At 35.1% G+C, this 25,611-nt stretch overlaps 1 protein-coding gene across 12 annotated transcripts in view; it reads left to right on the top strand.

Moving 5' to 3' along the window:
- Nucleotides 1-25,611, top strand: part of DLG1 (discs large MAGUK scaffold protein 1) — a 285,716-nt gene that overhangs the window by 28,552 nt on the left and 231,553 nt on the right. Inside the window, exons 1-2 of one of the 12 annotated variants that reach the window (XM_060010906.1) lie at nucleotides 10,966-12,134; nucleotides 12,249-12,338. The exons of the other annotated variants lie outside the window; for them this stretch is intronic. Coding sequence (XP_059866889.1) covers nucleotides 12,309-12,338 — 30 coding nt within the window. The 5' untranslated portion in view covers nucleotides 10,966-12,134; nucleotides 12,249-12,308. Of the gene's footprint in view, nucleotides 1-10,965; nucleotides 12,135-12,248; nucleotides 12,339-25,611 lie in introns of those variants that run through there. 12 annotated transcript variants of the gene reach the window in all.

Below are 25,611 nucleotides of genomic sequence, written 5' to 3'. Positions count from 1 at the left end.
GCACAAGTGAGGGAAAAGTTGAATAAGCTGGAAATAAGGGAAAACTAATACAGGAATGCTTCCTGCCACTAAGTGTGACTGATTGCTGGATCCTGGGTATTGCATCCATGAGAAGCCATATATACTGCATCCAAGGAGGGAAAGGGCAAGAATTTATCTACTGGCTTCTAGTGAACAAGAATTCCCCTGCACTTCAGGGTTGTGGATTTGTGGGTGCAGGGCATATGGTATTTGGTTTTGTGCTTTGCAGGAAAGCCCCAAATGAGGAGGTGAGAGGATGAGATGTGGGCAGCAGGCCAGAGGCACAAGGTGTTGCTAGGGCTGCTCAGGGTGGAAAGCAAATGTGAAGATCTGGGAGCAGGCATTGGAATGAGTCGGGAGGGCACATATCAAATCTGGTTCATTGTCTTTACTCTCTTACAATCTAGAGGAATGGCCTCCCCATCTTTTTTTTCCCCCTCTTTAAATGACTGACTTTTTGTAGAGACCATGCCAGTTGTCTTATAGAATAACACCCATTGTGTATTTGTTTAGTAGTCTGTTCATGTTGTTTAAGTCATTCCACTAAGTCTTATATTTCTGATAACAGGAAGTTAGATGTCAAGGTTGATAAGACTCATTTTTGGTAAGCAGACTTCATAGTGATATATGGCACTTCATGTTGCATCGCAGCAGGAAGCACACAATATCAAGTTGTTGTGCTTTTGATGATAAGTATGATTACTTAAAGGTGGTGACCTCCAAGTCCTCCTTGTATAGTTATGTTTTTCTCTTTGTAGTTATTAAGAATCTATGGGGGTAGTACTTTAGCACCTTGTATTGAATGAATATTTTACCTGATTCACCGATTAATGATCCTTGCCTGAATCACATTCCATTAGAGGTTTCAAAATGTTGCTTTTCCCTTCTAATTTTATCATTCTATTTGTATTTATTAGTTGGTATTCTTCTGTAAAAAGTACTTATCTCCATCAGCTAGGGATGAAACTTTGTTTCTCCTAGAAAGATAGGGTAAAGCTTATATTTTCTGTTTGCACGATGATCCCCTGCAAAAGTGACTGATAAGTTTCCCCCCTTTTTCTTGCTCTTTAAAAAAAAAATGTCACTATGGACTGAAGGATTTTATTTAGTGTTTACAATCCATTTCAGTTATTATTCTTTGGATACTCAGATTACTCCAAATTTGGGGGATCTCTTGAAGAGATCCCTCCATGTCCTCTTGACATGAGGTCATTAGTCTTTCAGCATGTCCTTGCATGCTGGCACAGTTTTCCCAAGTTCATTTTGAAGTTTCACTGCCCCAGAACTAGAATCAGCCAGGAATAATGGCTTATTGTATTAATTTTTAAAACTGATACATTATGTTCTTCCTTTCTTAAAAAATGTTCACGTGTTCCGTAGGAAAGGATTATAAGAATAATTTTATTATTTTCAAATTGCATAGTTTTAAAGGGCACCTTCACACACATTATTTTATTTTGAGATGTTATAGGACCATGGATTCTTGGTATAGTCTCCTAATATATATGAGGTAAGCCGGATTTTGGTCTTTAGTACTTAGAGCTGATACTAACTTTAGAATTCAGCAAACTGTAGTTCAGGGATGTTGTGACTGCCCAAACTTACGTTATTATCATGTAGAAAACCTGAGATTAGAACTCAAAACTTCAGGCTTCAAAGGCAGATGTTTCTGTCTTAACTTTATTTAATAACTTTCTTGGTAATTGGATTTGTTACCTAGACAAATGAAAATGCCACAATAAAGTTAATAAAATAAGAGAAAGAGCTAGTAATTTTAATAGAGATAGAAACATAACAGGCAAGTTTGTAGGAAAAAAATAGGAGATATTTAACTTAAGAAAGTGAAATCCCTCTCTGCAACAGTGGCTGCTGAAAATGGTTTGGTATATATATTCCAATTGGAATGTCTGTGCTTTACCTATCCTGCATGGCCCAGCTCAGAAACCTTCCATGTGAGGTCTTCACTCATCTTTTCTCCGAAATGAATCCCTTCTGAATGCCTATAGCACTTTGTACTTTTCTTATAGGACTTATATTTTACTGTTATTTTGGACCTTTTTTCAATTTCTCTCTTGTAAAAAATTTGTTATTTTGAAAAAAATGTTTATCTACAGAAAACTTACAAGAATAGTAAACTTGCCATTTTGTCACATTTTCTTGCTCTCTGTACACATACACACACACTTTTTAATTTTATTCTTGCTGACCCATTTGAGAGCAAATTGCAGACATCATGATTTTACCCTTAAATGCTTCAGCACGTATCTCCTATGAACGAGGATATTTTCATTAAAATATTTATTTTATTTTATATGAACATTTCTAAAAACATCTAGTATACAATTATCAGACTGAGAAAATTTAAAATTGATACAATGCTATTATCTACACAGTGCTATTATCAGTCCATATTCAAATTCAGTACTTTTGGTACCATCTATCTTATAATTGTATATCCCTAATGCAGACCTCCACTTCAGTTCTTACTATGGACTTTAGAAGACAGCTGACCAAATTTTATAGCACAGCTTCATAATTTTTCACAGTTTTGAATTGCAGTTGACAGTCCTTTATATTGGTGGTCAGTTCTTTTTCCTGTTTCCTTTATCAGTGTTCTCAAGGTTTTCATCCTTCTCCCTAATGTTTATTTCTCTAACAGAATGTCTCTATCTCTCAGATAATACATCCCAGAGACACTAGTTTGAACTCCCTCTCTGTACCACCAGATTTACAGTGCTGTCTCATTTAATTCCAGTTTTTAAGTGGTGTATTACGAAGAAAATAAAATGTACAAAATTTGAAATAATGCACAACCCTTATGCAAAAACCCTGTAATTGAAAAATTTCATCAAGACCAAAACTGACAAGTCTGTGTACTAAGTGAGTTGTACATTAAATGTTTCTGCAAGTGATTTTGATGACTACTATGCTGTTATTTTACATTCACTATTATGTAATTTTTATATTTTTATGTTATATCTCTGACAGTCTTATTGCAGTGTTTAAATGGTAGTTGCCAGTTCTAGAACTGAAGGACATACCCCTAAATCAATAACTTTGAAATGGAAGTGAAATACAATAAAATGTTATGAGAAAAGTGAAACAACTACCATATTATGCCAAGCTGTTAATCTAGGAGAAAACTTGGCAAAATGTTATAGTTACTAAGAAAATAAAAATCTCTGTTAAAGCTTAAGTATGCCACAGTGGTTATAGATTTATGTGCTGCAAGAAGGCATCCCGATTAGAAGGCATCTTAACTTACGAGTTTTGATTATAAGGCATTTTCAGTAACTCATTTAAATAATTTTGATTGTTATATATCCATATCTGCATCTGTTACTATCTTCAGTACTAGAGCATTGATGTCTTCTCATATGCTCTTAAACCCTCCCCTTTCTGTTTCTTCAGATGTGAAAAATATGGGGATCTTGAGTTGGAATAGAATGCATATATAATTTTTCCCAGTAAAATGTATGGAAATTAAAAAAAATACCCTCCCTCTTTGTTTGGATTACCAAAGTAATACATACTTACTGCAAAAATTTCTAACTTTTTAGAAAAATATGTTTTCAATTATGTGAAAGTCACTGTCTCAAATAAATATTAACAGCTTCTGTTGTGCTCTTGATCCTTTTATCTTTGGAATCTCATTCTCTGCACTCCTCATGTAATAGCTATAACCTCTTCCTCTCTCTTGGACCTTTGTTCCCTTCTTCCCTTTATCCTATAAATATGTTCAAAGATTCCATTAAAAGAAAACCAGACAAACAGGAAAAAGTTCTTCTCAGTAGGACCTCTATAGTATTCCTTCTCTTCCTAGCTAAGCTTCTTGAAAAAAGTAGTTTACATTTATTCTGTCCTTCCCTCTCATTCCCAATATAATGTAACCTGGCTTCTGATGCTTCTTTTCCACAGGAGTTGCTCTTTTTCAGTTATTTACTTAAAAAGAAAAAAACTCTCTGATTACAAAGATAATTCAGGCATATCTTAAAACATACATATACAGAGAAATGTACATTGTTGAAAATTAGTCTTTTTTTAAATATTCTTTCACTGAGACAACCACCATTAACCATTTGGTATGTGTTTATTCAGTTAATCCTATATGTTAATGAATATATTGTTTAGCTCATATATATATTTAAAATGAAAGCCATATATGTTATCATTCTGTAATTTTCTTTCCATGTCTGTATTTAGGTCTGTTGCATTATATTGTATAATGTAGGGCGGATTGTTTAATTTCTCTTCTTTTAGTTTCATCATCTGTAAAGTGGAAATGAAAACAGAACTCACTTCCTTTGGTGCCTTTAAGTATGAAATGGGATAATTTATATAAAACTTACATCAGAGTCTGACACACATATTAAGTGCTCAGTAAATGGTAGATTTATAAAATAATCTTTTTATTTATGTTAAAATGTTGCATACTCAGTAATTTATCAATGTAGCAAAGGATAAAGAACATAAATCCCTTTTCCATGTCATTTTAGCCCTTTACCTTCCCTGATTTTTCTTCATGTCATTTGCTACAGTCTGCTTTCTGTTTTTGCAGTTTTTTTGTCTTCTTGGCAACTGTCTTGTTGGATTGTCTTCTTTTTGTGCAAGCATTATTAGAAAAAAAAGATCTTTGTTATACAGAAACCAAAGAGAATATTTTGACTCTCCATGTACCTATTACCTAGCTTAAGGTAACTTAAAATGTTACATAGTTGAAGATCCTTTATTTTCCACCCTGATTTCCTTCTCTGCCTCATCCCCCAGAATTAACCACTGTCCTGAGTTTGGTGCTTATCATTCCCATATACTTTACGTTGTTACAATTTTCTTCATGCCTTTGGGATTTGTTGAGTTTCTTGGATCTGTGGGTTTATAATTTTCACCAAATATGGAAATTTTTTTCTCCATTATTTCAGTAATATTTTTTATGTTCCCTCTCTTTTGTTTTAGGGACTCTAAATACATGTTTATTGGGTTGATTGAATTTGTCCCATAGCTCACTGATGTGATTCATTTTTTTTCTTTCTTTCTCTATGTGTTACATTTTGGACAGTTTCTGTTGCTGTGTTGATTCAGTTCATTAATTTTCTGAAGTATTGAATCTACTGTTAATCTCATTTAATCAGTTTTTCTTTTCAGACATTTAAAATTTTATCTCTAGAAGTTTGATTTGGTTCCTTTTTTATTTTCTGTCTCATTAACATGCTCATGCTTTTCTCTGTTTTCATGGATATATGGGATAAATTTATAACAATTTTTAAAATGTCCTTGGGTACTACTTCTATCATCTGTCATTTTGGGGTGGGTTTTTTTGTTTGTTTTTATTGAAGTATAGTTGATTTACAGTATTGTGTTTCAGGTGTACAGCATAGTGATTCAGTTATTTTGCAGATTATATTTTATTATAGGTTATTATAAAATATTGGGTATAATGTCCTGTGCTATACAGATAAATTCTTGTTGCTTATCTATTTTATGTTTAGTAGTTTGTATCTGTTAATCCCATACCCCTAATTTGTCCCTCCCCACTGCCTCCCCCTTTGGTAACCATAAGTTTGTTTTCTATGTCTGTGGGTCTGTTTCTGTGGTTCTAGGTTTTTTTATTGATTGTTTTTTCTCTTCTCTGGGTTATATGTACCTCTTTTTTAAATACCTGGAAGTTTTTTAGTTAGATTTGGCAGACATTATGAATTTTACCTTTTCAGGTCCTAAATATTTTTCTATTGCTTTAAATATTCTTTTTTTTAAATTTTTTTATTTTTTAAAATTTATTTATTTATGGCTGTGTTGGGTCTTCGTTTCTGTGTGAGGGCTTTCTCTAGTTGTGGCAAGTGGGGGCCACTCTTCATCGCGGTGTGCGGGCCTCTCACTATTGTGGCCTCTCTTGCTGTGGAGCACAGTTTCCAGACACGCAGGCTCAGTAATTGTGGCTCATGGGCCTAGTTGCTCTGCGGCATGTGGGATCTTCCCAGACCAGGGCTCGAACCCATGTCCCCTGCATTGGTAGGCAGATTCTCAACCACTGCGCCACCAGGGAAGCCTTGCTTTAAATATTCTTGAGGTTTGTTTTGGGATGCAGTTAACTTACTTGGAAACAGCGTGATCCTTTTGAAACTTGCTTTTAAAAAGCTTTTTTTTAGTGGGACCAAGCAGCCTTCAGTATAGGGTTAATTTTGTCCCAGTACTCTTCTGGGTACTCCACCCAGAGCCTGTATATTATGAGTTTTTCCATTATTCTTGGTCCTGTGTGAGTTCTGGGAATTGTTCTACCTGCTTCTTTCTAGGGTTCTTTCCCCAGCCTCAAGTTTCCTTATATGCATGACTGATCAGAACTAATGAAGACTCTGAGCTCCATGAGCTATTAGTATATTTTGGAGATTAATCCTTTGTCAGTTGCTTCATTTGCAAATATTTTTTCCTATTCTGAGGGAACAACCCAATCAAAAAATGGATAGAAGACCTAAATAGACATTTCTCCAAAGAAGATACTCGATGGCCAACAAACACATGAAAAAATGCTCAACATCACTAATTATTAGAGAAATGCAAATTAAAACTACAATAAGATATCACCTCACACCAGTCAGAATGGCCATCATCACAAAATCTACAAACATTAAATGCTGGAGAGGGTGTGGTGAAAAGGAAACCCTCTTGCACTGTTGGTGGGAATGTAAATTGATACAGCCACTATGGAGAACAGTATGGAGGTTCCTTAAAAAACTAAAAATAGAACTACCATATGACCCAGCAATCCCACTACTGGGCATATACCCGGGTAAAACCATAATATAAAAAGACACATGCACCCCAATGTTCATTGCAGCACTGTTTACAGTAGCCAGGACATGGCAACAATCTAAATGTCAATCAACAGAGGAATGGATAAATAAGATGTGGTACCTATATACAATGGAATATTACTCAGCCATAAAAAGGAATGAAATTGGGTCACTTGTAGAGGCATGGATGGTCCTAGAGACTGTCATACAGAATGAAGTAAGTCAGAAAGAGAAAAACAAGTATCGTATATTAACACATATATGTGGAATCTGAAAAAAATGGTATAGACAGTCTTATTTACAAAGCAGAAATAGAGACACAGACTAGAGAACAAACGTATGGATACCAAGGGGGAAGGGGGTGGGGGTGGGATGAATTGGGAGATTGGGGTTGACATATATACACTATTGATACTATGTATAAAATAGATAACTAATGAGAACCTACTGTATAGCACAGAGAACTCTACTCAGTGCTCTGTGGTGACCTAAGTGGGAAGGGAATCCAAAAAAGAGAGGATATATGTATATGTATAGCTGATTCACTTTGCTGGACAGTAGAAACTAACACAACATTGTAAAGCAACTATACTGCAATAAAAATTAAAAAAAAAAAGAAATAATGAAGACTGAAGAGGAATTCTGCAGATCTGTGGAGCTCTCACTATGCACCTCTCCTCTCTGGTACTCTTACCTGTGAATTTTACACACCTTGGCCTTCCTGAATTCTCAACTCTGTCTCCTTATCTTAGATTGCTGGACTTTGTTTAGTTTCCCCCTCCCTCTGCTGCAGCGTGGAAAGTTTTTCTAGGCAGTTTCCTGGGCATTTATGGGACTTTGTCCAACATCTGAAAATCATTGTTTCTTATTTGTCCTATTTTTTTAGTTGTTTTAAAGTGGGAGAGTTAGTCTGTTCCCTATTATTCTATCATGGTTGGAAACAATTGCCTGTATATAGAAAGCCATAGGTATTCTAAAATACTGTTAAATATCTTATGTGCCTGAATATTAGGTGAGATGTCGCCATCCCAAAAGGCTTATATTTGAGACCTCTAAACTTGCTCATATTACAGAGTAATTTATAAGTTATTTTGCACAGCAAATGACTATTTGAGAAGAATACATTGACTTGTTATGTCCTTAATCAGTGCCAGGTTGGATGTTTATAAAAGATGCAATGAGTGTAGAATTTAAGGCAGATTAAATAATCATTCCTGAGTATGGCCTTAAAAACTATAGGCATTGGATTAAAAAGTATACTAAAGAGTAACATAGTAAGTGATTATGTTGTAGAGATTATAATATATACTGAGAAAACCAATGGGAAAAATTGTCTGTTATGTGAATAGGTACTAGCAGTGATTTGGGATAAAGTGTCAGGTGATATTTTATTTTATTTTATTTATTTTTGGGGTGTGTGTGAAAATATTTTTATTTATTTTTTATACAGCAGGTTCTTATTAGTTATCTGTTGTATCCATATTAGTGTATATATGTCAATCCCAATCTCCCAATTCATCCTACCCCTCTTTTCCCCCTTTGGTGTCCATATGTTTGTTCTCTACGTCTGTGTCTCTATTTCTGCCTTGCAAACCGGTACATCTGTACCATTTTTCTAGATTCCACATATATGCGTTAATATAGGATATTTGTTTTTCTCTTTCTGACTTACTTCACTCTGTATGACAGTCTCTAGATCCATCCACATCTCTGCAAATGACCTAGTTCCATTCCTTTTTATGGCTGAGTAATATTCCATTGTATATATGTACCACGTCTTCTTTATCCATTCACCTGTCAATGGGCATTTAGGTTGCTTCCATGACCTGGCTATTGTAAATAGTGCTGCAATGAACATGGGGGTGCATATGTCTTTTTAAATTATGGTTTTCCCTGGGTATATGCCCAATAGTGTGATTGCTGGGTCATATGATAATTCTATTTTTATTTTTTTAAGGAACTTCCATACTGTTCTCCATAGTGGTTGTATCAATTTACATTCCCACCAGCAGTGCAGGAGGGTTCCCTGTTCTCCTTCTCCAGCATTTGTTGTTTGTAGATTTTGTGATGATGGTCATTCTGACTGGTGTGAGGTGATACCTCATTGTAGTTTTGATTTGCATTTCTCTAATAATTAGTGATGTTGAGCAGCTTTTCATGTACTTCTTGGCCATCTTTGGAGATGTCTTCTTTGGAGAAATGTCTGTTAAGGTCTTGTGCCCATTTTTTGGTTGGGTTATTTGTTTTTTTAATACTGAGCTGCATGAGCTGTTTATATATTTTGGAGATTAATCCTTTGTCCGTTGAGTCACTTGCAAATATTTTCTCCCATTCTGAGGGTTGTCTTTTCCTCTTGTTTATGGTTTCCTTTGCTGTGCAAAAGCTTTTAAGTTTCATTATGTACCATTTGTTTATTTTTGTTTTTATTTCCATTACTCTAGGAGGTGAGTCAGAAAAGATCTTGCTGTGATTTATGTCAAAGAGTGTTCTTTTTATGTTCTCCTCTAAGAGTTTTATAGTGTCCCGTCTTACATTTAGGTCTTTAATCCATTTTGAGTTTATTTTTGTGTATGGTGTTAGGGAGTGTTCTAATTTCATTCTTTTATGTGTAGCTGTCCAGTTTTCCCAGCACCACTTATTGAAGACCCTGTCTTTTTTCCATTGTATATCCTTGCCTCCTTTGTCATAGATTAATTGACCATAGGTTTGTGGGTTTATCTCTGGGCCTTCTGTCCTGTTCCATTGACCTATATTTCTGTTTTTGTGCCAATACCATATTGTCTTGATTACTGTAGCTTTGTAGTATAGTCTAAAGTCATGGAGTCTGATTCCTCCAGCTCTGTTTTTTCCCCTCAAGATTGCTTTGGCTAGTCGGGGTCTTTTGTGTCTCCGTACAAATTTTAAGATTTCTTGTTCTAGTTCTGTAAAAAATGCCATTGGTAATTTGATAGGGATTGCATTAAATCTGTAGATTGCTTTGGGTAGTGTAGTTCATTCATTTTCACAATATTGATTCTTCCAATCCAAGAACATGGTATATCTCTCCATCTGTTTGTGTCATCTTTGATTTCTTTCATCAGCGTCTTGTAGTTTTCTGAGTACAGAAACTTTGAGTACAAAAACCTACCTTTCTTTCCTTAGGTAGGTTTATTCCTAGGTATTTTTTTCTTTTTTTTTGCAATGGTGAATTGGATTGTTTCCTTAATTTCTCTTTCTGATCTTTTGTTTTTAGTGTATAGGAATGCAAGAGATTTCTGTGCATTAATTTCATATCCTGCAACTTTACCAGATTCATTGATTAGCTATAGTAGTTTTCTGGTGGCATCTTTAGGATTATCTATGTATAGTGTCATGTTATTTGCAAACAATGACAGTTATTTCTTCTTTTCCAATTTGTATTCCTTTTATTTCTTTTTCTTCTCTGATTGTTGTGGCTAGGACTTCCAAAACTATGTTGAATAATATTAGCAAGAGTGGACATCCTGGTCTTTTTCCTGATCTTAGAAGAAATGCTTTCAGTTTTTCACCTTTGGAAATGATATTTCCTGTGGGTTTGTCATATATGGTCTTTATTATGTTGAGGTAGGTTCCCTCTGTGCCTATTAGAGTATTTATCATAAATGGGTGTTAAATTTTGTCAAAAGCTATTTTTCTGCATATATTGAGATGATCATATGGTTTTTATTCTTAAATTTGTTAATATGGTGTATCACATTGATTGATTTGCGTATATTGAAGAATCCTTGCATCCCTGGGATAAATCTCACTTGATCATGGTGAATGATTCTTTTAATGTGTTGTTGGATTCTGTTTTCTAGTATTTTGATGAAAGCCTAAGAGACCTCTGGGACAACATTAAATGTACCAACATTCGTATTATAGGGGTCCCAGAAGGAGAAGAGAGAGAGAAAGGACTCAGGTGATATTTTAATAGATGGATTAAAAAAAAGTACAGCATCTAAACAACTTAGATGGAAATGAAAATGATGTTTGAGATACGAGTTAATTCAAAAAGTGGCTGTAGTTATAATGACGACCCTAATGTTTAAGGTGAACGTGAAGTTTGACTATAATTGTTTTCTGAATGTGAGTAGAATAAAGTAATATTTTAGATATATTATTTTAATAATATGTTGTTAAATATATGTTGAGTCTGCTTAAAGTAGATATTTGATTATTTCATCTGTATTCACCTAAGAATATAACTACTTAAAAGTTAAACAGTTTCAACTCTGTTAATGGGCTGAAACACTATTTCTGACTCTTGCTATAGTGATTTTCAATCTCCAGTGTTATGAGGTCTGCCAAACTTAGGAATGCCTTCTCTCTCTACGGTAGACTATTTTAGATAATAAAAATTACACATAAACACAGAACACTAAGGGAGAAACCAACTATAGGAGTGAGGTATAAGAAGAAAATGGGAACAGTTCACTTGTTTGAATTTGAGGCAGTTTATAATACCTGTAGACTATGAGGAAACCTTGTGGACAGAAATTGCAGGTAATGCTCTTCCTTATTACACATTTTTACAGGGGAGCATGGCTGCAAGGTTATGAGACTGAAAGCCAGTTGTAGCCCTATGCCTTGTCCTGTCAGCCTGTCTAGCTCTATTTTCAGTGATTTTTGAGGAAAAGACATGAATTCACAAAGTTAGGCTACTTCTGGGTTAAAAATGAAGTCTTCTTGAAGAGTTTGAAATGGTACATAGTTACAGTTATCTTTTTGTGGTGGTGTTCTTTTTTTTTAAGGGATTAAGTGAAATAGATTTAATAGGGCACTAAAGTTAAAATCTGACTTAATTGGTAAAATGTTATTATTACCATTTTTTAATAAAGGGAGAAAAGGTAAGTTTTAGAGATAATATTTTAAATTATTGCATTTTGTTCTTCTCTCTCCCCTTCTCAAAAATACCACATGGAATATTCCATTCATTACTGTCTGAGAAAGTCATTACTTTGCAAGCTGCAGTTGCTGAAATGGTTTAGTGGAAGAACTGTTTGCTTGCATTTTTTTTTTTTTTTTAGTGATTTTTTTTTTCTTTTGGTAGTTATTTTTTGAATATCCAAACTGTAGCAAACAAGGAGGAGTTTTAAATTTATATCGGGGAAACCTCTTTGTGGAACATTTCATTAGATGCCTCCCTGTCAACCTCATATCTTTAAAAGAGGGATTAATGAAACAGCATCTGAAGCAGCAGTGAACTCTTGCGGAATAAACCCTGACCTCTTCCACAGTGTTTTGTGGGATAATTTCAAGTTCTTCAGATACAGATTACATAAAGAAGATTGTAGGGCACGTGACACATTCTGGTTTCCTGTATTTCAGGTAGTAGAAAAATTGCTACCTCTAAGAATGGATCCTGGAGAGATCTTGTCACAGTTATAACTTTTCATCAGTGGTTTTATCTCACAACTTTATTTTTACTTTTTGTTCATATAGGCAACTTAAAATAGTTTGCAGTAAACTGCTTTATGTATTAAATATTGTAATGGTAGAGTAATGGATTGCCTGTGCATTGTAACCACAAAGGTAAGATATAGTATGCTTTCTACCTTTGTTAGTGACAGTGTGAGAGACCTTTTTGTTTATAATATATTTAAAAAATAAAGTGTAACCATTGTTATATATTTGAAAATAGATATTTGAATCCATTTGATGCTTAGTTTATATCCTTTAGGAAAGGTAATATTCTGAAATGTGTTTCAGATAGCTAAAAATAGTATATTGAATGGATATTTTTTTTCCCTGAGATTTACAGGAAGCATTTCTCCCAACAGCAAAGGTTTATAGGACCCTGATTATATTTAAATCTTCTAAATATATTCTCAAAGTTCTCCCCCTCTACTTTATTTTCTGTCCCCATATGTCATGCTGGTTGAAAGTATAACTCATTTTGAGAACATTTTCTGGACTCTCCCATTTATTTATTGCAAATATAGTTAATTTTTGTTTTAAGAAGAATAGTGAAGTTCTGATTGTGTTGCCTTTGGAAAGATGTTGATTGGATTTAAAATGGTTAAACTTGTGCAAGAACTCCTTAAAGTTATTTGTTTTAAAGTCTGTTATGCTCATCTTCAAAGTGCAACATGCTTCACTTAAGCTCTGAGTTTGGTTTCTTTTATTCCTGAGCACCAGTTTGTGGACATTGTGTGATTGTGTAAGAGTCAAGATGCTTACATTTAAAATTTATATATTGGTTTGTAAAATATGGAATAATTTATTTTGGGGGTTTTATTTCTATAAACTTATGACACAGTGTTAGACAAAATTGTTGAGATTTTTAAATTATGTTCAGTAATAAAAGAATCAGTAAATTTGTGAATTCTGAAAGTAGTTTATTTTTATGTAGTGAATTATTTTTCACAAAAGGAAAAGCAAGAAAATTGATCTAAATTAGTTTTGTTTGCTTTTTGTTTAAAATTATAATTCAGACAGTAAGAGTTTTCATCAGATACTAACATACCCATTATCTGGTCCCATTCTGTTTATCAGGGATGTCTTCCATGTACCTCTGTGTAAAACTGTCTTATCAAAATATTCTTACAGAATGTTTAAAGGGCAGTAAGCCTGGGACACAGGTTTAGTCTAGTTAGTTTGGTTTGGGTTTTTTTTTTCCCTTCTCTAAGTTCTTTTCATGGTTGTCGGTGGTTGGTTCTCTCTGTGATTTACCTTTTATCACTTCATTCACTTTAATTTTTATTTCTAATATTATAGCAAGGTTATTTGAAATGATCTATCTTCTCTCTCCCCTGTCCTTTTTGATACATTAAAATATTTTGTATTTGATCCTTTTTAAGCAAAAGAGAGCTACCATTGTTAAAAAAATTTGTATGGAATCAATATCTAAAGTTTTAATAAGTTTTTATTATGTAACTGTTAAAGCAAAAATAGAAAAGATGTAGGTTGGAAATTAGGAAGCCTAAAATATTATTTGTAGCTACTTTTGAAAGAGCTAAATTAAAATGATTTCTTTTATTAGAAATAAACCCTTTGAACGTATTTAACCAATAGCTATAGCAGGAAGAGCAAAAATCTTAATTTTCTTTTCGACTGAAGTGCTGCAGTGTTTTCTCCCCCTTGAGTCTTTTCTCGCTTTTCTGATCTTTAGAGAGCTTTATGGTTTTTTATATATTTTTAAAGTCTGACAATATAGTTGATGTAATTCTATCATGTTAATACTAAAACACCTTTCCAAGTGAATTTTTTTTCATCATCCGCCTCCCCTTTCTCCCACTTGTGTAGGCATGGTGAGCTAGGTAGGCATGTTGCATCACTGCTACCATGGATACCCTTAAGAACAGGCATGTGGGTTGAGTTAAAGCAATGATGATTAGTTTTCTGGGCTCCCCCCCCCATAACTATATGTTCTTCACAATGAAGACTGTTACTTTAAAATGTTTGCAAATGACTGGGTTGTGAGATGTGATGACTAAATCATCATTGTTGCTGAACAGCCAAATTTTGGCCTCCATTTACAGTAGTATTAATGCAGTCATAAATAGCTCTAGTTCCTTTTCTGATTAATACATTTTAAACACATGTAATGTTTGTTTTGCCTCTTAGTAGGAAATGAAAATGTATTTCCTCTTCAGTCTGAATTTTTAAAAATACTTGTTCTGAATTTACGTATTTTGCAGGGGAAAAGATCCTAGTGAGCATTTCTCTTGTGCAGTATTTCTTTATTGTTAGTATACATACATAGATCTTTATGTAATTTAATCAGCTTGGATACAATATTTTATTTTGTGCTTTTCCACATAATGTCTAAGAGATATTTGTTTTTGTGTTTGTAAATCCTTCTGTTCTTAATTAGCTCCTTTGTAAATGTATGTCAGTTGAGGTGGAATTAATATTGTTAGAGGGCCAGGAAGAGATGTGTAGTTTTGTCAGACTCATTATCACTATGGGAAAATTAACTCCAAGTATACGAAGTCCAACAAGAGTGATTTGGGAGTATTGTATACGGTGTGTTTTCTTTTTTTAGTGGTAAGCGCTGTGCAGCTTCAGCTAAAGGCATTCATATTCTTTAGTATAGAGGTTTCCCATCTGTCTGTTAACTTCTGAGAAAAGGGAGTTGCATAACTTCCGTATCAGAATTTCTTGCAGTAGAATCATGTCTTTCTCCATCTTTTGTTATACTATTTGTTGATCAAGTAGAAAAGGGATATTTTCTCTCTCTCTCTCTATTCATTTTAGGGTCATTTAGCAGAAGTTTAGGTGGCAGGAGAAAGACCTGAAAAGAAAAAAAATTTTCTCGTGTGTTCTTGATTAAGCTTATTAGGTGGAAAGGAGTGTTCATATGTCAGGAGATTCTCTTGCACTCAGTACCAGTTGTTATTATTTTTGTTATTCAACTTGTTTGGCGAAACTTGGAGTCCATATTAAATTCTGTTAGGGCAATATTTGAAGTCTGTGCAGTCTTGGGAAGTCTCTTCCAATTAAGGGACTGCCAATACAAATGTATTAGGAGCTGCAGACCAGGTTTTCATTGTTTTTATTAACAGGTCTTTTTTTTCCCCCCCAGCTCTTGTGAGGTGGTTCCTTGTTCTTTGAGATCTTCATGCATAATGATTTCCTTTGTTTGCAAGTCCTTGCCCCCAAATCTTATTAACCCTTCAGATTCCAGTTTATAGATTATTTCCTCAGGGAAGCCTTCCTTGAGGCCCAAGATTAAATAAGGTTCTTTTATTGATAACTTCTGTAAGTATACTTTACTTTCCTTTTAGCACACAGTGTATCATGTATTTGTGTGATTCTTTATTAGTGTATGTTTCTTCCACTGAACTATAAACTTTATAAAATAAGACTTTTATTCTCATGGTATTCCCGAGGCCTGACCAAGTGTCTGAGTATCTACATATAGTGGATACTCAGTAAATAATTGTTGAATGAATGAGGCTTTGGCACAGATGTTCCAAACTTGTGGATTAAAAAAATAAATGAATATTTTTACTTTGTAATGCATTTAAGCCCTCTTTTGAATATGGTTGTATGTTGACATCCTGGAAAATTGTCACTAAAATTTATTTATCTTTCTATATTTATTATGAATTCAAAAGGATCCAGAAAATGGCCCATCTTCCCAGTGTTTTCCACCTCTTTCTTAGTTTATGGTGGGGATGGACCACATCATCTTTTTTTTTTTAACATCTTTATTGGAGTATAATTGCTTTGCAATGGTGTGTTAGTTTCTGCTTTATATCAGAGTGAATCAGCTATACACACACATCTATCCCCATATCTCCTCCCTCTTGTGTCTCCCTCCCACCCTCCCTATCCCGCCCCTCTAGGTGGTCACAAAGCACCGAGCTGATCTCCCTGTGCTATGGTGGCTGCTTCCCACTAGCTATCTATTTTACATTTGGTAGTGTATATATTGGACCACATCATCTTGTCTTGATACTTACTTGTCTACTATTCACTTAAGTATTTGACTTTTTTTGAATGGTTGTATATATAATTTTTTTTCTTGCTTGTACTTAATTTGGGAGAGTCAGATCCTTTTTCATTTTACAGGGCTTGCTTCCATCTCTAGACTGCAAAATGTTGACTAACAAGTTAAGTACTGTCCAGTAGAACTTGATGCAGTGATGGAAATGTTGTGTATCTGTGCTGTCCTATCCACTGACACATAAAACATGGCCTGTTTGACAGAGGAACTAAATTTTAATTAATTTAAGTAGACTTAGATTATTGATTGTAGCAACCATTTCCATACACCAGCCAACCATTCACGTATTTATTCTTGAATTTTTTATACATTTTTTTGAGTGGGTAATAAACTTACATATTATTCAAAATAAACTCAGGAATCAAAAATCACTTTAAAAAATTATATAGTTATGTCTCACTTCTGTCCCTTCTCACCCTGGTCCCCATAGGGAACTATTTTTATTTGTTTCTATATTTTTTCCAGTGTTTATGCATATACAGGAATTAAGAATGTTTTATTTCTCCCTTTCCCTATACAACAGATAATGTGTTTTATATTTATATAATCTTTTGTCCCTTGCTGGTTTTACTTATAATATCCTGAAGGGCTCTCCATTTTAGTATACATAACTTTTTCTCATTCATTTTTCAGAAGTATAATGTTCAGTTGTGTGATAACAGTTTCCTTAACCAAACATGGTCTTTTAAATAAATGACCTGTAACAGCTGGTTCTAATTGGAGAAAGATGAAAGTTGGATACGTACCTAGTACTGAATATCATGAAAAATTCCGAATTTTCAAAAGTTATAAATATATTTTTGCTAAGCACTAAAGTTCTTTCTAACCTCTTATTATAAACAATTTTTTTCAGTGAAAAAACTTTGTATGTGTGTCATTTTATATTTGTGCATGTATATCTGTATCATGTAGGATTGCTGGTTTAGAGAGTAAATGTGCTGTAATTTAGGTATCTATTGCCAGATTCTCCTCCACTGGAGTTGTGTCATTTTGCATTCCCACCAGCAGTGTATGAGAGTGATTGTTTCCCTGAAACTTTGTCGACAGAATGTATTTTCAAATTTTTGTATTTTTGCCAATTTCCTGGGTGAGAAATGGTATATAAATGTAGTTTTAATTTGCATTTCTCATATATTTAAACAAGGTTTATTATATTTCATACTTTTTCCCTTCTGAGTTGGTCTTTTTCTTCTCAGTTTCTAGGAGCTCTTTATATAATAACAGGGAGCTTAGCCTTTGTCTGTGATGAGTTGCAGATTTTTTCCCCACACTTTGTCATGGTGTTATTATTAGTTCTCCCCTCCCTTCCCCTCCCCTCCCCTCCCCTCCCCTCTTCTCTCTCTTCTGAATTTTGAGGTCATAGCAAGACCTTCCACATTCATATTCCAGAGTTACAAGGAATTCCGCCCAGGTGTTATAAAAAATTCACCCAAGTATTCTTTTGGTACTTTATATAAGATTTCATTTTTAAGTCTTAGGACCATTTAAAGATTATCTTGATCTGTAGTGTTAGTTGTGGAACTGGTGTAATATTTTTCCACATGGCTACCCATTTGTTCCAGCGTCATTTATTTAAAAGTTCATATTTACCCCCACTTGATTGAGATGCCACTTTTTTTTTTTGTGGTACGCGGGCCTCTCACCGCTGTGGCCTCTCCTGCTGCGGAGCAACAGGCTCCGGACGCGCAGGCTCAGCAGACATGGCTCACGGGCGCAGCCGCTCCGCGGCATGTGGGATCCTCCCGGACCGGGGCACGAACCTGTGTCCCCTGCATCGGCAGGCGGACTCCCAACCACCACGCCACCAGGGAAGCCCGAGATGCCACTTTTTGACATATGTATTTAGGTCTGTTCTGGACATCGAATTCTGTTTCATTGGTTTGTCCATTTAAGAACCAACTTGATGGCGTTTTACTTACTGAAGCTTTTTAGTATGCCTTAACATCTAATATAATTATTGTTTCTCTTTGCTTCTCTGTTTTTGAGTTTTTTATTGAAAAAAGGATGATTCTTTCTTGTTTGTTTATCCATATAGATTTTACAATCAACTTATCTAGTCTGAGAAAGTGTTTCAGTATTGGGAACAACCTCTAAATAAGTACAGTCAGCCCTCTGTAGTCTCATGTGCTGTATCTGTGAATACAGAGGAATGACTGTACTACATCATTTTATATAAGGGACTTGAGCGTCTGTGGATTTTGGTATCTGTGGGGATCCTGGAACCAGTCCCCTCACCGGATACCAAGGGACGACTGAATAGAACTTAAGGAAAGTTTTTTTGCCCAGTAAGGAGAGGCAGGAGCGTTTGGTAAAATTTTCTCTTACATACCTTCCCAACTAATAGTATAAACTGCCAACAAAAGGGTAGACAATAGTCTTTTTGATTCCCTAGCCTGGGGAACAGGATTTTAAATTCATCTCTTAACAGTTCTTACCAGTTGATTTTTGTTTAATCAAAGACACATTTTACCTGTTTATTGCCAAAGTTTACCAGTTGCCTTTTGACTAAGTGAAATAGGTTTATTTTCGGTCTATGTTGGATGCCTAGAGGGCTGTGTTGAGAATTCTAACAGATTGAAGGAAAAGTGCTGTCGTCAGTTCATAGGCTTTGCCATGGCTGAGGGATTGGAGAAGGGTGAGGGCCTTGGTAGAGCAGTGGGATCATTTGTATTTAATGTTTTGAAAATCCTTACACATTATCACCTTGTAGCATTTTAAATGACTCTACTGTTTGGATGTTTTATAACTAAGTCAGCATTTGGATTATTTCTGTTTTTTTCTCTGAAAATGATGTACTTGATGCTTAGTCTCTGAGCATAACCATTATTCTTTAGGTGAGGAATTTCAGTATAGAAGGTATGAACATTTTTAAAAAATTTAATTATTTATTTATGGCTGTGTTGCGTCTTTGTTGCTGCGCGCGGGCCTTCTCTAGTTGTGGCGGGCGGGAGTCAGTCTTCGCTGTGGTGCGCGGGCTTCTCTTTGTCGTGGCTTCTCTTGTTGCGGAGCACAGGCTCTAGGCGTGTGAGATTCAGCAGTTGTGGGTTGCGGGCTCTAGAGCACAGGCTCAGTAGTTGTGGCGCATGGGCTTAGCTGCTCTGCAGCCCGTGGGATCTTCCCAGGCCAGGGCTTGAACGCATGTCCCTTGCATTGGCAGACGCACTCTCAACCACTGCGCCACCAGGGAAGCCCGATATGAACATTTTTAATGTTTTGATAAATATTGCCACAATTTCTAAACTTTAATTACCTTCAGATTATTTTTCCAGTTAAAGTACCGTATTTTATATTAAGTGTGTTTTCACTGAACTGGTCCTGCGTTTTACATGTGGAAAGATTCATTATAGCTTCTGATCTTATCCATAATGATTGAGTTTCTCGACTGTTTCACTTTTTGTTAACTTTTAATATCCAGTCAGTGTTCATCCGGGGTTTACCTTATTTGGGACCTACTGCATTGGAAAAATAGAGGTTGCTTCAAGTACTATCTATTTCTGCTTATCCTTTTACAATTGGACTTTCAAATGGATGAGGATAACTAAGGCTTCTGTTTCTCTTATTTTGTCAGTCTCTCACTTTTTAAAATTCCTTATAGTCTACATTCTGCAGCAGTCACTCAACTGAAATTGTGCATTAGTCTGGACAGAATAAAGAATAATTGTTAAGAGCTCAAGCTCTGGAGACCTTTGAGGTTCTAGTCTCAACCCTTGATTCCTGGACAAGTCATTTATTCCTTCTGTGTTTTGTTTCCTCATCTCTAAAATAGGGGAAATAATGGCACCTACTTTACATGGTGATTAAAGATTAATTGAGCTAATAATTACACACTGTCAAGTGTGTGAAATGATGACTACCACATAGAAAGACTTTAATAATAATGTTAGCAGATATTTTTAATAATTTTTATTAAATAGTAATAAAATATATAGCCTTCTGGTTGGACAGAACAATCTTTTCTGAATTATTCTCTCTGCCTTTACACTGTTGGTGTTCCCTCTTTTATAATTCTTGTTCCCTGCCTTTTATGACTAGTGTACTGGTTCTCTTTCTTTATTAAGGGTGGTGGATGGTTTAGGTACAGCTATATATTAAGGCAAACTGGCATTAGGAATAAAAGGAAAATGAAAAAGGATGAGATTTAAAGATACCTTTACACATGCCTGGTTCTGCTTTATCTATGTCTTCTTTTGCTGCTTTTATTTTGGATTTTAGAGTTATGCTAATGCCTGTCTTTGGAGACAGCTCCCTGAATCTCTGATTGCCAAAAGTTTATGACTATATATCCTTCTTTTGGTGATTGGTATGTAACCATCTTATATGGATAAAGAAAAAGGATTGTCCATATGTGGGAAAAGATACTTACTTGTGATTCCAGTGGATACTCAACAACTATTCAAGTAGATAACTGATAATGGTAGGTAATAAATCACCAGAGAAATGTTTAATTGTTTTGGCTTATCAGTTTGAGAATTATGAATAGAAATGTCTTTGATTTAAATGTTTGTATTTATACGTCAGGACGCTTTTAGTTGTGCTGGGTTGTATTAAAATTGTATATTAGCCAGCAGCTTTGAAAGGCGTGTGAGACCTTTTTAAAGAAAATCCTAGTACAGAGATTTCAGGTTTTTTAGATTTTAGGAAGTTGAATTTTAATAATACATAGAAATGCTGCCCTCTACTGTTGCCTAGTTGTTTTACTGCCATGTAAAAATGTTCAGTAACCTCTACTAGGATAACTTTTTTTAAAGTATTAGATTGGAGTATACTATTAGATTGGAGTATAACTATATAAAATATTATTCTGATAACATAATTGTTAAATTATTTTTATTACTCCGTGCTAACTCCCATTAAATATGTTCATTGTCATCATTTTTTGGCTTTTAGAAAAACTTGGATCTTGGAACAAAAGTCTTAGCTTCTTATTTTACATGGTGAACTTTAGGTGGTCACTTGATTGATTCTGTATGGTTGTGAGATTCAGAGCTTGTATTGATAGCTTATAAGCAAACTAAAAAGTTCTACAGGTAAAGGTATTTTTCTAAAGTAAAAATTGTTTTAATATCTTATGTAATTGATTTGAAATTCTAATCAATATTAAATAGGGATGTAAGATCTTCATATGTTTACTAAAAGGAAGCCCTGCCTAAACAGTGGTGATGTTGACCAAAATTTTAACCTCTGGATTTCAGGTTTTTCACTGTAAAATGAAAGGATTAGAAGAGATAATTTTTAAGATTACCTTCAGCTTTGTTTTACTGAGTACCTATTGTATATGAAGTAATCTACTGTATATAAGATAGAAATGGAAAAACAAAGATGGTTAGTATAGTTCTTGCTCTAGATCGGGTCAGCCAATTAGCCAAATCAGACCGTGGTCATTTACTTAATGTCATGGCTGCTTTCATGCTACAGTGGCAGAGTTTGAGCAGTTGCAGCAGAGACCATATGATCTGCAAAGCTGAAAATTTACTGTCTGGCCCTTTATAGAGAATGTTTTCTGACCCTTGCCCCAGATGAACTTGGGGTCTGATGTTGAAGATAAGTATCTAAAAAGATAATTCAGAATGGGCATTTATAAAGGACGTACAAACAAAATGCCAGGAGTAGTTTAAATAAAGTTAACATGCAATAAAGGAAAATATGCTTTCATCATCAACACTGTTCTTCCCAGTTCAGTAGTGTGCTAACATCTAGTAATTCCCAGAGATTCCTGTTTATCAGACATTAGCAAGTATCCTGCTTCACAACCTCATTATCATCATTACCATTATGACTTTCTTTTTGTAAAATGCACAAATCTATGTAGGCACTTCAGTGTCTTTTTATAACTGTGACCACTACCTATGTAAAAATATAAAACATTTTCAGTACCCCAGAATACTCCCTTTTGTTCTTCCTAAAACATTTTGGCCTCCCCAGGAGTAATCATTTTTCTGACCTATATCACTGTAGATTAGCTTTGAACTTCTTACAAATGTAGTCATATAGTGTATATGGTCATTTCCAGTTTCTTTTACTCAGCATGTGTGTCTCTGTGTGTGTCAGTAGTTTGTCCCTTTTTATTGATGTGTAGTATTCCATTGTATGACTACACCACAACTTTATTCTGCTGTTGTTGGAATTTGGGTTGTTTCCAGTTTGGGGCTGTTAAGACTAAAGCTGCTTTGAACATTTTTGTGGAAGTCTTTTGTGGACATAAGCATTTATTACTCTTGGGCATATATACCTGGGAGTTAGAGTTTTAAATTCATCTTGTAGAGTCCTTACCAGAAAGTGTTTGTTTAATAGGACAAGGTGGGAGGGTGGAATCAAAGACACATTTTCACCTACTTACTAAGTTTGACTTGTCCACCTCTCCATTACAAAGTGACACCTTTACATTTCTTCATGAACCCTGTGACTAAGGCAACCTACCTTTTGACTAAATCAAATAGGTTTTCTTTTTCTGATGCCAACTTTGGTTGACGTTGGGTGTTTAGAGGTCTTTGCTAAGAAGTCTAATAGCAGGTTGAAGGAAAGAGTGCTGTCGTCATTTAGTAGTCTTTGTCGTGACTGAGAGATTGGAGAAAGTTGGAGGACCTGGCAGAACAGTGGGATCATTTGTATTTAATATATTTTGTATATTTAAAGTTGCCATTTTAAACTCCTTTTCTTCTAGTTCTGACATCTGTGTCTTCTGTGGTTCTGCTATGGGTCTACTTTTGATTGTTGTTCTCTTATTGTTCATGTTTTTCTGATTCTTTCCATATCTTGAAAGTTTTTTGTTGTGTGCTTTAAGTAATGTGTGAAAGAACTATTGAGACTGAACCAATGTTCTTTTCCTTGTAAGAAGCTAGAATGAAACTAATCAATTAGGAGTTGTTTGTTTAGAGCTAGGTTGCTACATTAGTTACTTTCAGCTCACTTCAATTTTCAAATATCATAAGGATGAGATCAGTTCTGTGCCTTTCCCTTTCCACCAGTAGGACTTTAAGACCTAAGAACTGTGACACTGTAGAAATGTTTCACTGCTTTTCCAGCCCAATTCTCAGCCTCCTACACTTCAGTACTCTCAGTAAATGTCCCATGAGGGTGATCCAGTGTGTGGGGACAACAAGCTCTCCATTTTAGGTTCCTCCACATTCCAACTTGACATGCCAACCCACATGTGATTAAAAACTCCACTGCTGGGCTTCCCTGGTGGCGCAGTGGTTGAGAGTCCGCCTGCCGATGCAGGGGACACGGGTTCGTGCCCCGATCCGGGAAGATCCCACATGCTGCGGAGCGGCTGGGCCCGTGAGCCATGGCCGCTGAGCCTGCACGTCCGGAGCCTGTGCTCTGCAACGGGAGAGGCCACAGCAGTGAGAGGCCCGCGTACCGCAAAAAACAAACAAACAAACAAACAAAAAACTCCACTGCTTACCCCAGCAGAGTTCCTTAACCTAGATCATGCCCAGTCCTTTGCCCACCTGGGTCAAAACTTGCTAAGTACTCCGTTTAGGTAAGTGTCTGCCTTCTCTAGAAAAGGTTCATCTCTTTGGAATTTGGATTCCTGAGATTAATTTGTGTTCAGAAATTTCCGTTTTTTAAAATGAAGCTTTTTGTGATAACTGTAGATTCATGTATGTATGTAAAAAATAGTATAGAGATCTCATGTGCCCTTTACCCAATTTCCTTCAAAGGTAACTGTAGTACAGTGTCACTAACCAGGATATTAACATTAATATAGTCAAGATCCAGAACATTTCCATCACCACAGAGATCCATTATACTGCTTTTTTCTAGCCACACCTACTTTCCTTCCACCCCATCACCCTCTTAATTCATAGGAACTTCTAATCAATATTCCATTTCTGTAATTTTGTCATTTATTTTATATAAATGGAATCATAAGTATGTAACCTTTTGGGATTGGCTTTTTTTTTTTTAAACTCTAATTTTCTGGAGATTCATCCAAAAAATGATTGTTGTTTATATTAGTAATTTGGTTTTTTGCTGTTGCTGGGTACTATTCCCATGATATGGCTGTACGACTGATAACCATTCACCTGTTGAAGGACATCTGAGTTTTCCAGTTTTTGACTATTACAAGTAAAGCTGCTATTAAACATTTGTGTACAGTTTTTGTGTGAACATAAGTATTCATTTCTCTGGGATAAATCACCCAGGAGTGCAAATTGCTGGGTCATATGGTTGTTGCATATTTATTTTTTTAAGAAACTGCTAAACTGCTTTCCACAATGGTTGTACCATTTTTACATCCTCATCAGCAATGTGTGATTGATCCAATTTCTTTGCATCTTTGACAACATTTGGTGTTGTCACTAATTTTTATTTTAGCCCTTTTCATAGGTATGTAGTGATATCTCATTGCGGTTTTAATTTACATTTTCCTAATGGCTAATGATGTTGAATATCTTTTAATGTCCTTATTTGCCATCTGTATATCCTTCTTGTATACCTGTTCATGTCTTTTGCCCATATTCTAATTGACTTTTGTTGTTGTTGAATTTTGAGAGTTCTTTACATAATCTAGTATACTAGTCCTTTGTCAGATATGTCATGTGCAGATATTTTCTTTCAGTCTGTAGCTTGTCTTTTCATCCTCTTATTAGGGTCTTTCATGGAGCAAAGGTTTTTAATTTTGATGAAGTCCAGTCTATTAATATATACTTTCATGAGTCATGCTTTTTGTGGCAAATCTTTTGACAGTCATGTGTTTGTTGCTAGTGTATAAAAATACGGTTTACTTTTGTATTTTTATCTTGTACCCTGTGACCTTGCTGAACTCACTTATTAGTTGTAGGAGTTTCTTTGTAGGTTCCTTGAGATTTTTTAATGTAGATTGTCTGAAAATTGGGAGTTTTTTATTTCTTACTTTCTAATCTCTATGCTTTTATTTCCTTTCATTTGCCTTATTGCACTGGCTAGAACTTGCAGCATCTTCAAGATAGAACCATAACCCTTCTTCTTATCAACACTGTTGGCATCCTTCTGTAATTCATTGTAATTTCTTACTTGGAGCCAAGTTCCTAGTAGTTGATCTCTCTTTCCTCTGTTGCCTAGATATATAACGTAGTCTCCACATAAACCAGAATGGGAAAAAAATATCTAAATCAGAGTCTCATCTCTTCCTTGTTTAAAATTCTCTGAATGGCTCACAGTTCCAGTTAGAATAAAATCCAGTTAGAATACGCTCATTCTGGAATATTAGATCCTACCTCAGCTGGACTCTGAGCTACTCTTCTCCTGGTTGATTTAAGCTACTCTTCTCCTGGTTGAGTCTTCTCTAGTTATACTAGCCTTCTTTCAGATCCTAAAATTCCAATACTTTTGGATCAGGTACTCCTACTGCCTGAAAGCCCCTCT

Source organism: Delphinus delphis, chromosome 4 (assembly GCF_949987515.2).
Source record: "Delphinus delphis chromosome 4, mDelDel1.2, whole genome shotgun sequence".
Classification (NCBI taxonomy): Eukaryota; Metazoa; Chordata; class Mammalia; order Artiodactyla; family Delphinidae; genus Delphinus; species Delphinus delphis.
This window is presented reverse-complemented; position numbering and strand designations above follow the sequence as displayed.